This window comes from Oncorhynchus keta, chromosome 21 (assembly GCF_023373465.1).
Source record: "Oncorhynchus keta strain PuntledgeMale-10-30-2019 chromosome 21, Oket_V2, whole genome shotgun sequence".
NCBI classification, from domain to species: Eukaryota; Metazoa; Chordata; class Actinopteri; order Salmoniformes; family Salmonidae; genus Oncorhynchus; species Oncorhynchus keta.
Genome location: NC_068441.1, coordinates 2,271,209 through 2,288,014, shown reverse-complemented (window position 1 = coordinate 2,288,014; position 16,806 = coordinate 2,271,209). Strand labels below are relative to the sequence as shown.

The following is a 16,806-nucleotide window of genomic DNA, read 5'->3' as shown; positions in this document are numbered from 1 at the left end:
GGGGCTGGGGAAGGAGCACTGCAGACTGTATGTGTGTGTGTGTGTGTGTGCAGATAGGTTACAGAACTACTGTTGTAAATGAACTGTTTTGTACCGACTGCCTCACTGATTGACACTCTCCCTGACTGACTAGCTGACGAGGCAGACGTAGGAAATTAAGAAAAGGCCAACTCTTAGTCTAGCTGGCAAGACACATTCTGGTGTTTTTCCTGCCTGAAGTTAAAGGTCCAATGTAGAATGTTTTTACAAGTAAGTACCATACTGTGATTGTGTTCAATTTTAAGTTGTCGAAAAGAAACACATGGCTTCTTAGCATAAAGTCATTTCTCAAGCAAGAAGTTTGCTGGGACTGTGGGAGTTGTCTGAGTGGGGAGGGGAAATCTGAAAACTTGCTGTTATTGGCAGAAAGGTTTGGAACTCTATTATTGGTGTATTAACTAATTTACCGCCTGGTGATGTCACCAGGCAGGCTACAACTCCATCCCATCAAAGCAGGCTGTTATTTCAAGCTGTCTTTTCAAAGAACTCTTACACTAAAATGGCATTATCATTTTCATAATTTCACACTTATTCCAACTTCATAGTGTGGAAATACTTTTGGTCATGTAGATCAGAAATATATTTCACAGAGGAACAATGATTCTCTACACTATAGTTGCTGGTTTTGTAGCAAACTGAAATACTTGAATTTTAGCAATCAGGAAATGGCAGAGCTATTTCTGCATAGTGCATCTTTAAATGCACGATGCATTATTATGTGGGTTGAATGCTGTAACACAGAATAAAACAATTAATACAAGTCCCATGATGGTAGTGACTGCCCATTACTGCTTATCACTTATTAACAATAATTTATTCACATTACTTAACTTAAATAAAATATTTAAGTTGTGCATATTACATTTTGTTTGATTACTATCATTTCATTCCATGTCATCCTCTCATCTAGAGCTGCTGCCTAAATAACTATTTTAGTGGTTCTTCAATGTAAATAAGGCATACTGGTAGAGATACTTTTTGTCATGTAGTGTATGTGGACACCTGCTTGTCGAACATCTCATTCCAAAATCATGGGCATTAATATGTAGTTGGTCCCCCCTTTGCTGCTATAACAGCCTCCACTCTTCTGTGAAGGGTTTCCACTAGTTATTGTAACATTGCTGCGGGGACTTGCTTCCATTCAGCCTTGAGCGTTTGTGAGGTCGGGCACTGATGTTGGGTGATTAGGCCTGGCTCGCAGTCGGCGTTCCAGTTCATCCCAAAGGTGTTCGGTGGGTTGAGGTCAGGGCTCTGTGCAGGCCAGTCAAGTTCTTCCACACCAATCTCGACAAACCATTTCTATATGGACCTTGGTTTGTGCATGAGGGCATTGTCATGCTGAAACAGGAAAGGGCCTTCCCCAAACTGTTGCCACAAAGGTGGAGGCAAAGAATCATCTAGAATATCAGTGTGCGCTGTAACATTAAGATTTCCCTTCAGTGGAACTAAGGGAGCATGAAAAACAGGCCCAGACCATTATTCCTCCTCCACCAAACTTTACAGTTGGCACTGGGGCAGGTAGCGTTCTCCTAGCATCCAACAAACCAATATTTGTCCTTTGTACTGCCAGATGGTGAAGTGTGATTCACACCACTCCAGCTGACACTTGGCATTGCCCATGGTGATCTTAGGCTTGTGTGCAGCTACTCAGCCATGTAAACCCATTTCATGAAGCTCCCGATGAACAGCTATTGTGGTGACATTGCTTCCAGGGGCAGTGTGTGTATGTGTGGTTTTTATCATGACTTCTCAATACAGAGTTTTTACTGATCATTAAAGACTAAAGACATTCTGACTTACATGTAGACACACAAAAACATCTAGGCGTCACGTTTGTTGACTTGACAAATTGTTGCATTGTGTGCAAGGTTGGTGGAATGTTAGCATATTTCTGGTGGTTTAACTTGGAATGGCAGTCAGGTAGCTAAGCTAACACATCCACCCAGTATCTGTTGGAAAGCAGACTGAACCAAGTTTTGCTCTAGGATTTTGCCTGTGCTTAGCTCTGTTCTGTTTATATAAAAAAAAAAAAGAGTCCATGCCGATAACAAGAATACCCATAACATGATGTAGCCACCACCATGCTTCAAAATATAAGAGTGGTACTCTGTGATGTGTTGGATTTAACACTTTGTATTCATGACAAAAGTTTGCATTATACTTTAGTGCCTTGTTGCAAACAGGATGCACATTTTGGAATATGTTTATTCTGTACAGGATTTCTTTCATTTATGTTAGTATTGTGGAGTAAGTACAATGTTGATCCATCATCAGTCATCTCCTATCACAGCCATTAAACTCCTTAACTGTTTTAAATCCCTGAGCGGTTTCTTTCCTCTCCGGCAACTGAGTTAGGAAGGGCGCCTGTATCTTTGTAGTGACTGGGCTTTGTGATACACCATCCAAAGTGTAATTAATAACTGCACCATGCTCAAAGGGACAGTCAACGGTTACTTAAGAAAAATCTACCAATAGGTGCCCTTCTTTGCGAACCACTGGAAGAACTCTCTGCTTGAAATTCACTGGTCGACTGAGGGACCTTACAGATCATTGTATGTGTGGGGTACAGAGATGGTGTAGTTATTCAAAAATTGTGCTAAACAGTTGCATACAGTGAGTCCATGCATTTTATTATGACTGTAAAGCAGACTTTATCAACTTCAGAACTTATTTAGGCTTGCCATAAGAAAAAGTTTGACTTATTTTTGCATTTTTTATTAATTTGTATACATCCACTTTGACGTTAAGGGGTAATGTGTGTAGGTCAGTGACACAATCTCAATTTAATCAATTTTAAATTCAGGCTGTAGCACAACAAAATGTGGAAAGGGGGTGGCGCAGTGGTTAAGGGCACTGTACTGCAGCCATCAGAGACTCTGGGTTCGCGCCCAGGCTCTGTCGTAACTGGCCGTGACTGGGAGGTCCGTGGGGCAATTGGCCTAGCGTCGCCCGGGTTAGTGAGGGCTTGGCCGGTTGGGTTGTGTTACGGAGGACGCATAACTTTCAACCTTCGTCTATCCCGAGCCCGTACGGGAGTTGTAGCGATAAGACAATATAGTAGCTACTAAAACAATTGGATACCACAAAATTGGGGAGAAAAAGGTGTAAAATTCACACACACAAAAAAAACAAATGTGGAAGAAGTTAAAGGGTGTGAATGCACTTTATATCCATGAGTAATTTGTTGATTGTATTTGACAGTGTGTTATAGCCATTCCTTTACGCATGAATCAATCGATTCTTTATGCTTCGGGTCCACAGTCCGCACATTGTGGTCTGTCACCGTCTCCGGTTTCTTTTTTTGGTCACAGCCGATGGCAACAGTGGGATGCATGAGGTGCTGAGGATGCAAACACTTATTTGACATCTGTCCACCATGAGTGTTGCTTTAGCGCTCTCTATCACTAATGTGGAGTGTAGCTCCACTTGTATCTTTTGTGCAGAATGCTGCAGCTTCCATCTCTGTTTGTTCACCGTTCCAGAGCACGGAACGGTGACATTTATGTGAAGAAGTTGTCCATGGTCACATTACTGCCTTTGGCCATGTAAAACTCCACGAGTCTCAAAACCAGTCCGAGTCACTCATCCGCTGGCCTGGTTTATTCTTTCACCACATATGGAAAGGTATTGAGTGTTGGGCTTGAAGTCAATGTCAATCACATGAAGACCCTTCATCAGCAACGTCGATATCAAGCTAAAAATGCAATCAGATTCCAGCTCATCTAAACTCTACAGCATTTGCAATGCTGTCAGTCCGCCCATTAGTTTGGTTCGGCTTTCCATTGCGAACTACACACATTGTAAACTGTGTCTGATTTGACTCTGAGGGGAGATTATATACCATTTCCAGCCTTTTCATAATAAAATAATTAGACCGCCCACAAATAAATATTTGTAAAAAAATATAAAAAGGATATATTTTGTATTTCATTTCTCTTACAAAAAAAAGCGTATTACATTTGATCAATTTTATTTGTAGATTTGATTAGTAAAAATCTGCAGTAAAGGCAAGCACCAACGTTTGATAAACCGTGCATAAACATTTGTAAAAGATGCATTACACAAAGAAATATTGGTGAAAATCTTGCATAGGGAAATATTCATGAAAATATTTCCATGAAACATTATTTAAAAAAAGGCCTAGATAGGCAAGGATATGTTTTGGGTTATTCTACAAAGGCATACTGCAACACATAGGCCTCGCCTATTTAAGTTTCTCTAAAGGACAGCCATTACAGCTGTGAATAATTTTAAGGTTCTACCAACCTTGCACAACTCTTAGGGCAACATATCCCTTGTTTTTAGCAAAATTGCTCAAGCTCAGTAGATTTGGTTGGGAATCATGGATGGACAGCAGTATTCAAACCGTGTCTGATTTTCAAGCAGATTTAAGTTAGTACTGAGACTGGACAATTCAGGAACACAACACCTCTTGGACAGTCATTCTGATGTGTCTTTGGCATTACTAATTTGTGTTATTGTTCCGCTGAATCCCAGGGTTAGCTTTTCCAAAGACTACGGCGTGACAAACTCCCCAGTCCCTTCCGGTGACAGGCGTACGTACACATAACATTATGCTGCCACCACAATACTTCAAAAATACTATGGGGTGTAAAGACCGTGGCCAGTTGAATATGGATTTACATTACTCTGTCTGTTGCTCAAGTCATTGCTAACAGCCATCTGAGTAAAATAAAAGCAAATGTATTACGGTCAAATATCATCTTTGTTTAGCCTAGATTCTTGGAGACTATGCTGTACATGTTTTGAGGTGACAATACAGTGTTCCGTCTGTGCAGATGTACCCCTGGCTCCATAGTAACAGTAATAAGTGGGGAAACATTGAGAGGAACACTGTAATGTAGATTAATGGGCTGAGTAATTTATGAATAAACTCTCAGCCACTTTACATAAAGAGAGGGAGATGCACAGGCACATGGACACAGAGACAGACGACCACGCTGTGCAGCATTGCTAACAGTAGTGAACACAAAGAGTGTGAATAGGGTGAGAGATGGTACAGATGCAGATTGCGGTGCGTTGTAATGATAATGAGAGAAGGAAGCATCGGGAGAGAACGAGAAGAAAGACTAAATGAGAGGGGGAGGTTGTTTTGGTCTGAGGTGGAGGAGGTGTAAGCATTCATCACCTGCAATGCAGTGCTGGGCTGAGTCAGCCAATCATAGCTGAGCAGAGAGGGGAGGAGGTTGGGCCAGGCGCTGACGACAACCAAGGAGAGTTCTCGGTCAGCGAGAGGGAATGAGCGGGGGAGAGAGGAGGGGGGGCAGTAACAGCAGTGTCTAGCTCCTTTGCCTGAGCCTGCAGCGAGACTGGGGCTCACAGATTTCTCCTCTTCATTCTTATCCTCCTCTCCTTCTCTGCACTGCTCTCTTCCTCTCCCGCTCTCTTCCTCGCTTTGTACTTTTCCCCTCTGTTTTCTGGACTCTGTTCATCTCCACGCTGATCCCATCCCCTCTTCACTCATCTCCTCATCCTGTCGTATTGTGGTGTATGGAGTGAGGATCTCCGGTCCTGCCTGCACCCATCCTCTCTACACCTCCCTCCATGGGCATCCGAGCATCCTGCAGGTAAGAGCAGGGGGAGAGGAGGTGCGTGTGTGTGTCAGGATCTCTGCACTTGCATGTCCTTGAAGTACCCCTGGTGTGTGTGTGTGTGTGTGTGTGTGTGTGTGTGTGTGTGTGTGTGTGTGTGTGTGTGTGTGAGAGAGAGAGCGCTGTAACAGCTGGACTTTGTCCTCTGCAGTGGTCTTGAGGATTGAGGAAGCAGAAAAGACACTTGAGTGATTTTAGGGAGAAGGCTGACCGAAAACACTGGTCTTTCTACCTGTCTGTCTGGTGCTATAGCCTAACTGAGAATTCAACAGTGGTCAGGGAGGTCTGTGAGTCTTTTCTGATGTTTGACCCTGGTCAGATTAGGGTTAGATTAGCGAAGTAGTGACCGAAGGAGAAGAGGGTTAATAGAGAAAGGAAGTGTGTGTTTGCGTGTGTGTCAGGGCGTGACATTAACTTTTTTACCCATGTGTCCTTTGGACAGGTAGGACAGATTTTATTTACTCGTCAAAGAAATCTAAAATGGTCTAACACTATTTAACACTATTTTACACCATTGTATGACGCAAGGAACCACTTTACAAAATATAATGCATTACTATTTTTTTTACCCTAGAAAATCTGAGAAAATGTAGGCTACCCTCTGCCTATTAGCTTCTTTGCATACAACCAAGTACTTTTATAAAGACAAATGAATAGAATTGGCATAATAAAGCAATCCCCATTAAAAATATTACACTTCCGCATCTGTGGCGAAAGGTAAGGAGTTAGAGCAGTGTTTGTCAGACCATAAGACCAAAATCGTCTAGCGTCCGAATGATTTGCCCTACAAACATTTTTGACCCCTCTATGGAAAAGCGATTCTCACTAACACATTTATGGGATGGCAGCGTAGCCTAGTGGTCAGAGCGTTGGACTAGTAATGGTTGGTTGGATGGTTGCGAGTTCAAACCCCCGAGCTGACAAGGTACAAATCTGTCGTTCTGCCCCTGAACAGGCAGTTAACCCACTGTTCCCAGGCCGTCATTGAAAATAAGAATATGTTCTTAACTGAAGGTAATATAAATAAAGGTAAAAAAATAAAAAAAAGTCTGTTTTGCTCTAGGAAGTATATATGGAGACTGTTTAGTGACACAAATAAGGGGTTAAATTCTTTTGTGTGTGTGGACAACCCTTCAAATTAGTGGATTTGGCTATTTCAACAACACCGTTGCTGACCGGTGTATAAAGTCGAACACACCGCCATGCAATCTCCATAGGCAAACATTGGCAGTAGAATGGCCATACAGTGTCGGGCGTAAAAATCATCTGTCCTCTGCAACACTCACACTGCCTCTGGACGCAACGTCAGCACAAGAACTGTTCATGGGTTTCCTTGACCAAGCCGGCCCACACAAGCCTAAGATCACCATGCACTATGACAAGCATCGGCCGGAGTGGTGTAAAGCTCGCCGCCCTTGATCTCTGGAGCAGTGGAAACACCTTCTACACCACTACCGTTTTGGGGTAGGCCCCTTAATTCCTGTGAAGGGAAATCTTAATGCTAAAGCATACAATGATGTTCTAGATTATCATGTGTTTTTAACTTTGTGCAACTGTTTGGGGAAGGCCCTTTCCTGTTTCAGCATGACAATGCCCCTGTGCACAAAGTGAGGTCCATACAGAAATGGTTTTTCGAGATCGGTGTGGTAGAACTTGACTGGCCTGCACAGAGCCCTGACCTCAACCCCATCGAACACCTTTGAGATTCATTGAAACGCTGACGGCGAGCCAGGCCTAATCGCCCAACACCAGTGCCCGACTTCACTAATGCTCTTGTGGTTGAATGCTGTAGGGACTTGCTTCCAATGTTCCAACATCTAGTGGAAGGCCTTCCCAAAAGAGTGGAAGCTGTTATAGCAGCAAAGGGGGGACCTACTCCGTATTAATGCCCATGATTTTGGAATGTTTGACGAACAGCTGTCCACATACTTTTGGTCATATAGGGTAAGTTTCCTGTATCTTTCTTATCTCTCAGATATAGGACAGACACTTCAGAACAAAGTTCATTTTTGGGGGGGGGACAGGGATGACAACTATCTGTTGTACCATGTAGTGAATCTGTTATTCAATGTGTTTGTATGGGCTAAAAGCAGTAAGGCCAAATACATATTATATATATTTAAAAAATGTATTTGATACTTCAAGAGGACTTTAAAATTCCATATCAAATAGCTAAAGGATCCTTGGTATGACCTTCTTAAAACAATTCCATATCGCACAGTAGAAACCCCTCCCCCGGCTTTGACTGTAATGGGTTAAAGTCTGGCTACATTTTCTGGTTCCTGCCTCATGTCAGCATCGGTTTGGACATGAAGCTGTAGCCAATATGCATATCACCTATAATTTGACATTTTTATTTATGTACACGAAAAATAGATTTTAATATTGTGCTCATGTTGGCCTCTTCTGATCGAAGTCATTGATATTGTGAATACATTTTATATATATATTTCTTGTCCATTCAGACAGCTTAAATCTATATTCTTGTCTGATTTTTATATATTCTTTTTTAAACTTGTCTCGGACAAGAGGACAAACATTAATGTCGAGACGTGTGTGTTTTCGCGAGTGTGTTGAGTGTGGTGCATGTGTGTCAGGAATGAATGCAACAGCAGCTGTGACGGTTGCTCATCAATGGAGACGGGATAATGTTGGTGACATCGTCTACACGTCCTTCCCTTTCATAATTGTCTGGCACCCTCTCTCGCTCCATCTCATTCTCCACCCCTCTCTCCCAACTAGGGTTGTGAACTTTTAAACGACATGGGGATCGTTAACGTTGAGACGATCCCGAACCAATTTTTTTTTATCTTCTTTAAAAAAAAATCTGTGTAGTTATCACACAACTACCACTAAAAGGAACGGATCATCATCAGAACATTTTCATTTTCAAAATGCCTAACGCAACAATGCTATAACGTTAGTAGGAGGAGATGTGCATCTTTGAAATGATTTGCCGTGGATATAAAGCTCTCCGTTGGGAGAATGTCAGACGGTGAGACAGGGAAGTGACTGCGGCGACATTTGGTTTAAATGAGGTGGTGGCTAAATAAATGCAAACCTTGTAAGGTGGATTTTAATTGACAGTGACTATTTGAGAATGTTGCTTGTTTTTATTCCTGGTGTGTGTTTTGTTGTGTAGGATGATGGATCCCTGTAGCCTACAGCTGTCGTGGATGAGGAACATGGCTCTTTCTCTATTAATCTTTCCTTGATTCCTTGTATCATCTTCACTTCACCTCTTCAAAACGCTATGAGATGGTTATCAAGGACGGGTGAATTTGTAGTTGTCCCTGGTGGTTCAGAATAGTGTTGCTATACTTGATCCCAGTCAGCTGACATTGAGTTTGTCAGCTGACAGGAGTTGGTTAGTTGGTGGGTTTGAGGTCTCTCTGTGTGTGTGTGTGTGTGTGTGTGTGTGTGTGTGTGTGTGTGTGTGTGTGTGTGTGTGTGTGTGTGAAGAAGGAAATGGGGAGAGAGCAAGTCAATACTAATTTTCCTCACTAAGCTTTCCTCAGTAGACTTCCAGTGTTGAACAGAAAAACACCAGACAGTGTCTTAGTCACACAAAAAATGGGATGTGCTGCTCTGTTTTCACCCACTGATTACCCCATGGTGAACATCAGCCTCTCAAGCTGACTGGAGAACTTGCACACCCGCTGTGGCTTAGATATAGAATGAATTATAGTTCTATGGGCTGAGGTCCCATGCGTCTGAAGCCGGAAGTACACTCCACGATTTTTGCCCAGTCTACAGACTCTAACCAGAGAACTTCTCACATTTAACTATTCAGTCAAGCCAAATCGTATTGAACTTGTAACCATATATAGTAAATTCAGCTGGTGGCACAATCAGGTCAGAGTCATGCTATATTCTTCTGGGCAGGTTTGCATGTGCAGTGGGGAAATCATTAGGGTTCGTTCCCTTCCAAGATGATTCGATACGTCTAGGTACAGTGCATTCGGAAAGTATTCAGACCAATTGACTTTTTCATCATTTGTTACGTTACAGCCTTATTCTAAAATGGGATTCAATACATTTTTCCCCACATCGATCTACACACAATACTCCATAATGACAGAGAAAATGGGTTTAAACTCAAATAAATCAAATTGCATTTTATTTGTTACATGCGCCAACAAAATGCTTGCTTACAAGCCCTTAACTTCTTGACGCACCCATCCCTTTAGTGGGATCATTTTCATCAACAAATTCAAATGAAATTACTAAAAATATTTAATTTTCATGAAATCACAAGTGCAATATAGCAAAACACAGTTTAGCTTGTTGTTAATCCACCTGGCGTGTCAGATTTCAAAAAAGTTTTTCGGCGAAAGCATACCAAGAGTTTATGTAAGGACATCTCTCTCAGTAGACAAAACATTACAAACAGCTAGCAGGCAAGTAGATTGGTCAGAAAAGCAATAAAATTAATTGCTTACCTTTGATGATCTTTGGATGTTTGCACTCACGAGACTCCCAGTTACACAATAAATGTTCCTTTGGTTCCATAAAGTTGAAACCTCCATTTGGTTGACGCGTTATGTTCAGAAATCCACAGGATCGAGCGGTCTCGACCAGGCAGACAAATTCCAAATAGTATCCGTAAAGTTCGTAGAAACATGTCAAACGTTTTTTATAATCAATCCTCAGGTTGTTTTTACAATATATCATCGATAATATTTCAACCGGAGCTTCTTCAATAGGAGGGCGAGAGAAAATTGTCTGCTCCAAACTGTTGCGCATGCAAAACGCTGCTGGCACCCAGCCATACAATGACGCGATGTGATCTTTCTTTCTCAGTTTCAGGCTTTTATTTTGAAAAATATGTCTAAAGACTGTTCAGACCATGGGGAAGCCATAGGAAATGGAATCTGGTTGATATCCCTTTAAATGGAGCAAAGGCAGGCAAAGGAACAGGTTTTCACAGTTCTGATATACTCAGACAATATTTTGACAGTTTCAGAAACTTTAGTGTTTTCTATCCTAATCTGACAATTATATGCATATTCTAGATTCTGGGCCTGAGAAATAGGCAGTTTCATTTGGGTACGTTTTTCATCCAAACATCAAAATACTGTCCCCTACACTCAACAGGTTTGAAGTATTCAGTATTCAGTATTCAGAATTGAGTTAAGGTGTATCTTGTTCCCATTGATCATCCAACTTTGAGTCCACCTGTGGTAAATTCAATTGATTTGGACATGATTTGGAAAAGCACACAGCTGTCTATGTAAGGTCCACATCAGAGCAAAAACCAAGCCATGAGCTTGAAGGAATTGTCCATAGAGCTCCAAGAGAGGATTCGAGGCACAGATCTGGGGAAGTGTACCAAAGAATGTCTGCAGCATTGAAGGTCCCCAAGAACACAGTGGCCTCCATCATTCTTAAATGGAATAAGTTTGGAACCACCAAGACTCTTCCTAGAGCTGGCGGCCCAGCCAAACTGCGCAATCAAGGGGGAAGGGCATTGGTCAGGGAGGTGACCAAGAACTCGATGGTCACTTTGACAGAGCTCCAGAGTTCTTCTGTTGAGATGGTTGTCCTTCCGGAAGGTTCTCCCATCTCTGTAGCACTCCACCAATCAGACCTTTATGCTAGAGTGGCCAGACAGAAGCCACTCTCCAGTAAAAGGCACACGACAGCCCGCTTGGAGTTTGATAAAAGGCACTTAAAGGACTCAAGACCATGAGAAACAAGATTCTCTGCAAGATTGAACTCTTTGGCCTGAATGCCAAGCGTCAAGTCTGCTGTGCAGCGTTGCTCCCTATCCAACCTGACAGAGCTAGAGAGGATCTGCAGAGAAGAATGGGAGAATCTCCCCAAATACAGGTGTGCCAAGCTTATAGCGTCATACCTAAGAAGAGTCTAGGCTTTAGTCGCTGCCAAACAAAGGACTTCAACAAAGGACTGAGTAAAGTGCTTCAACAAAGGACTGAGTAAAGTGCTTCAACAAAGGACTGAGTAAAGTGCTTCAACAAAGGACTGAGTAAAGTGCTTCAACAAAGGACTGAGTAAAGTGCTTCAACAAAGGACTGAGTAAAGTGCTTCAACAAAGGACTGAGTAAAGTGCTTCAACAAAGGACTGAGTAAAGTGCTTCAACAAAGGACTGAGTAAAGTGCTTCAACAAAGGACTGAGTAAAGTGCTTCAACAAAGGACTGAGTAAAGTGCTTCAACCAAGGACTGAGTAAAGTAGTGCTTCAGCAAAGGACTGAGTAAAGTAGTGCTTCAGCAAAGGACTGAGTAAAGTAGTGCTTCAGCAAAGGACTGAGTAAAGTAGTGCTTCAAAAAAGGACTGAGTAAAGGGTAAAGGTTCTGAAGACTTATGTTAATGATATTTCAGTTGTATATTTTTTTCAACATTTGACCAAAATGGATGATAACCTGTTTTTGCTTTGTCATTGTGATATTGTGTATGGATTGATCAATTTTAGAGTAAGGCTGTAAAGTTATCAAATGTGGAAAAAGTTCCTTTTCACTGACAATCCCAACTCAACAATAATCTGTCGAAACTGCGTGCGCCGTCTTTCCTTCCTACTATAGGCAATGCGATTTAAAACAAGCCACAACTTTTTTTGCCTTCAAGAGGTGCCCATTGCATACAAAATTGTAATAGCACCTCGGTTGTTCAAGATGATCAACCCCGCCTATTTTGTTGTATTCCATTACAAGATATTCCATTACAATATAAGTTCCTAGCACTTTTAAAAACAACTCCGAAACCCCGCTCCCTCACCAATGAATTCTTGCTTTCTTGCCTGACAAAAGAACTACAGAGTTTGCCAATGTTAGCTGATTAGTTACGAAGCTGGGACAGTTTCCACATGAATTGCATCGGTCGAAACATGACAAAACAAGCAACTTGTTAGCTGGCTATGTAAACAAATATCCAACTCATCAAATTTATTTATAAAGCCCTTCTTACATCAGCTGATATCTCAAAGTGCTGTACAGAAACCCAGCCTAACATTACATTACATTTAAGTCATTTAGCAGACGCTCTTATCAACCCCAAACAGCAAGCAATGCAGGTGTAGAACCATGGTGACTATGAGCTCCACTGCACGGGCATCTACCTTACACAGCTAGGCTGTAAAATAATGTGAAAACGAGGCAATGTATAGCCTATGCATTTCTGCACATAGCAAACATGACAAACCCTAATTTATGCCAAACAGATAAACACTAATTACTCTAGCCTTGATTTCAGTGGTTAGAAGTCCAAGATGACGCCATACTGGATGGCCACAGTTTTGCAAGCTCCGACCCAACATTGCTATTTTGTTTATTTTAACTCTATTTTCACAATATATCTGTTATTGTTACTTTTGAATATCAGATCGGCAGTTTCTACTTTGACTCATCTCCCCTGGGCTCTAATTCTGACCAAATGTTTGGGCTGCCCAAGCGGAAATGCCAGCGTTACAGAGGCAAGCGATGGGGATAATGAGATTAATGCGAAGGGAAAACTGGCCACCTCTTCCCTCCATTCTACTGGCTAATGTACAGTCACTTGATAATACGATGAATGACCTCCGATCCAGGATTTGCTACCGACTGCAATATTCTTTGCTTTTCAGAAACATGGCTCTCGGACAAGATACCCCCCACGGCTATCCAACTAGATGGGTGGAGAGTACAATGGAGTGAGGGAAATTAGGGGGGGGGGTTGCCTCTTCATCTACACCAACTGGTGTGCTAATTCTATTATTCTGTCATGCAATACCTGACGGTCAAATGCCTACCCTAATTTGAAACAGGAAGTACCCGCAATTTTCTATGTTGAGAAATTACAGGACTGCTTTGCTAGCGCTGATTAGAATATGTTTAGAGACTCCGCCGATGACATTGACGAGCTAACCACCTCCGTCACCGGCTTCATTAGAAAATGCATCGGCGATGTGGTACCCACGGTGTGGGTTCACTGTTTCCCCAATCAAAAGCTCTGGATGAACACAGAGGTTGGCGCTAAACTGAAGAGCAGGGCTCCCACACACAGAGCTATCGTAGACAGCCCTCGTGCTACGGCTGAAGACAGGAATAAGTACAAGAATGCCCGCTATGACCACCACATAGAGTATGCTTACTTACTTTATTATGCATTTAATTTTCCTTATTCTTATTTCTCCTTTGTTTTTTGTAATATATTGTTATTGATTATTTCATTGTTGGGTTTTGAGTTTGCAAGAAAGGCATTTCACTGTACTTGTGCATGTGACATTAAAACTTGTCTTGTCTGTACGGCTAGCTAGTGAAAGTGACAGCTGAAGTTGACGCTTCTTGAGCGCAGCCCAAATTTACCGCTACACACAACTGTTTTTGCTTGGGTCGTTAACATATGAATTAACTCGGTAGGAACAAGACAAAACAACTAGTTAGTTGACTATATACAGCTAAAAACCAACTATTTCCATGAGACCGAGAGCAATCATTTGAGCTCCACTGCTGAAGTGCTCGCCTGTACCAACCAAGTTATCATGACAGGACGTGATCATCTGAGAGCAATTCCCCAAGTTTACAGCATCAAACATCAACAACACCAAACATAGAAAGTCAAAAGTTTGGACACACCTACTCATTAAAGTTTTATTTATTTTTTATTTTTTTACAATTTTCTAGTAGTGTAGTAATAGTGTTGTAACCAAAAAAGTGTTAAACGATGAAATATATTTTAGATTCTTCAAACTAGCGACTCTTTGCCTTGATGACAGCTTTGCACACTCTTGCATTCTCTCAACCATATTCACCTGGAAGGCTTTTCCAACGGTCTTGAAGGAGATCCTATATATGCTGAGCACTTGTTGGATGCTTTTCCTTTACTCTGCGGTCCAACTCATCCCAAACCGTTTCAATTGGGTTGAGGTTGGGTGATTGTGGAGGCCAGGTCATCTGATGCAGCACTCTCCTTCCTGGTCAAATAGCCCTTACACAGCCTGGAGGTGTGTTGGGTCAATGTCCTGTTGAAAAACAAATGATAGTCCCAATAAGCTCAAACTCAATAGGTGGCGTGTCGCTGCAGAATACTGTGGTAACCATGCTGGTTAAGTGTGTCTTGAATTGTAAATAAATTACAGACAGTGTCACCAGCGAAGCACTAGCACACCACCACCTCCATGCTTCATGGTGGGAACCACACATGTGGAGATCATCCGTTCATCTACTCTGCGTCTCACAAAGACACAGCGTCTGGAACCAAAAATCTCAAATATGGACTCATCAGACCAAAGGACAGATTTTCACCTGTCTAATGTCCATTGCTCGTGTTTCTTGGCCGAAGCAAGTCTCTTCTTATTATTAGTGTCCTTTAGCAGTGATTTCTTTGCAGCAATTCGACCACAAAGGCCTGATTCACTCAGTCTCCTCTGAACAGTTGATGTTGATGTCTGTTACTTGAACTGTGAGACATTTATTTGGGCTGCAATTTCTGAGGCTGGTAACTAATGAACTTATCTTCTGCAGCAGAGGTAACTCTGGGTCTTCCTTTCCTGTGGCGGTCCTCATGAGAGCCAGTTTCATCATAGCACTTGATGGTTTTTGCAACTGCACTTGAAGAAACTTTCAAAGTTCTTGAAATTGACTGACCTTCATGTCTTAAAGTAATGATGGACTGTTGTTTCTCTTTGCTTATTTGAGCGGTTCTTGCCATAATATGGACTTGGTATTTTACCAAATAGGCCTGTCCTCTGTATACCACCCCTACCTTGTCACAACACAACTGATTGGCTCAAACGCATTCTTAAGAAGAAAATAAATTATGCAAAGCTGTCATCAAGGCAAAGGGTGGCTTTGAAGAATCTCAAATATAAAATATTTTGATTTGTTTAACACTTTTTTGGTTACTTCATGAATCCATGTGTGAATCCATGTAGAAAATAGCAAAACATTTAAGAAAAACCCTTGAATGTGTAGGTGTGTCCAAACTTTAGACTGTTACTGTATATGAGCCCTGGCCAGAAGATGTTTACTATAAATGGGTGCCATGGGTGCCATTTGGGATGCAGGCACAGATTCCTCCATCACTTTGGCCTATTGCCATTTAGGCCGATTTGATTGAATGTACAAAGGCATCACAGCTGTCGATGGGGTACTATTTAGAGGCCTGACCTCCCAGCTTCAGGGAGCACCAAAGGGACATATATATTAAAGTATGTCACGTTTTCCGACCTTAAATGTAGAATGTCAAGATGAAACCACGTCCCATGACATCGGTTGTGTAGATCCAGCATCTATACGCCTCGATCCCAAGTTAACGGAAAAGGCTCATTTACAATAACCCTACCCTCTCTCTCTCTCTCTCCAGACCAGACCCTGCACCGCGGGGAGGTGCGTCCAAGCAGAATGACTCTCCTATCCCAGACCAGGAGGAGGAGATACTGGGCTCTGATGACGAGGAGCAGGAGGATCCCAACGACTACTGTAGAGGTATGATACACTGTGTACACACACACACACACACACTCTTGTACAGCGCTTGGGGGGGAAACACAATTCAGTCCCATTCAAAATCCAATTTTTTCCCTAACCTGTACTCTTAACCTAACCTTAACCCAAAAACCGAACCATAACCTAACCTAATTCTAACCTTAACCCCCTAAAAGTAGAATTTGACCCCTTGGCGACTAATAATCTATCAATCAAATTGATTTATGAAGCCCCTTTTACATCAGCCAATGTCATAAATTACTTTACAAAAACCCAGCCTAAAACCCCAAACAGCAAGCAATGCAGATGTAGCAGCATGGTGGTGAGGAAAAACTCCCTACAAAGGCAGGAACTGAGGAAGAAACGTAGAGAGGAACCAGGCTCCTAGAGGTGGCCAGTCCTCTTCTGGCTGTGACAGCTGGAGATTATAACAGTACATGGACAAGATGTTCAAACATTTGTAGGTGACCAGCAGGGTCAAATAAGAATAATCACAGTGGTTGTAGAGGGTGCAACAGGTCAGCGCATCCAGAGTAAAAGACAGTTGGCTTTTCATAGCCAATCATTCAGTTAGAGACAGCAGGTGCGAAAGCGAGAGAGTCGAAAAGAGCAGGTCTGGGACAATGTAGCACGTCCAGTGAACAGGTCAGTGTTCCGAGTTGGTGAAATTTTTGCTTACTATTCCTGTGGGGACTGGTTAAAGTTAAATACGTCCATACACAGTCACACAC

General features: G+C 42.1%; 1 protein-coding gene across 3 annotated transcripts in view; it reads left to right on the top strand.

The window, feature by feature from the left end:
- LOC118399923 (SRSF protein kinase 1) overlaps positions 1 to 16,806 on the top strand; it is a 48,972-nt gene that overhangs the window by 8,418 nt on the left and 23,748 nt on the right. For 2 of the 3 annotated variants that reach the window (XM_035796146.2, XM_035796145.2), the window contains exon 3: positions 15,954 to 16,075. In XM_035796146.2, coding sequence (XP_035652039.1) covers positions 15,954 to 16,075 — 122 coding nt within the window. Of the gene's footprint in view, positions 1 to 5,388; positions 5,628 to 15,953; positions 16,076 to 16,806 lie in introns of those variants that run through there. The other variant, XM_035796147.2, reaches the window with a different exon arrangement.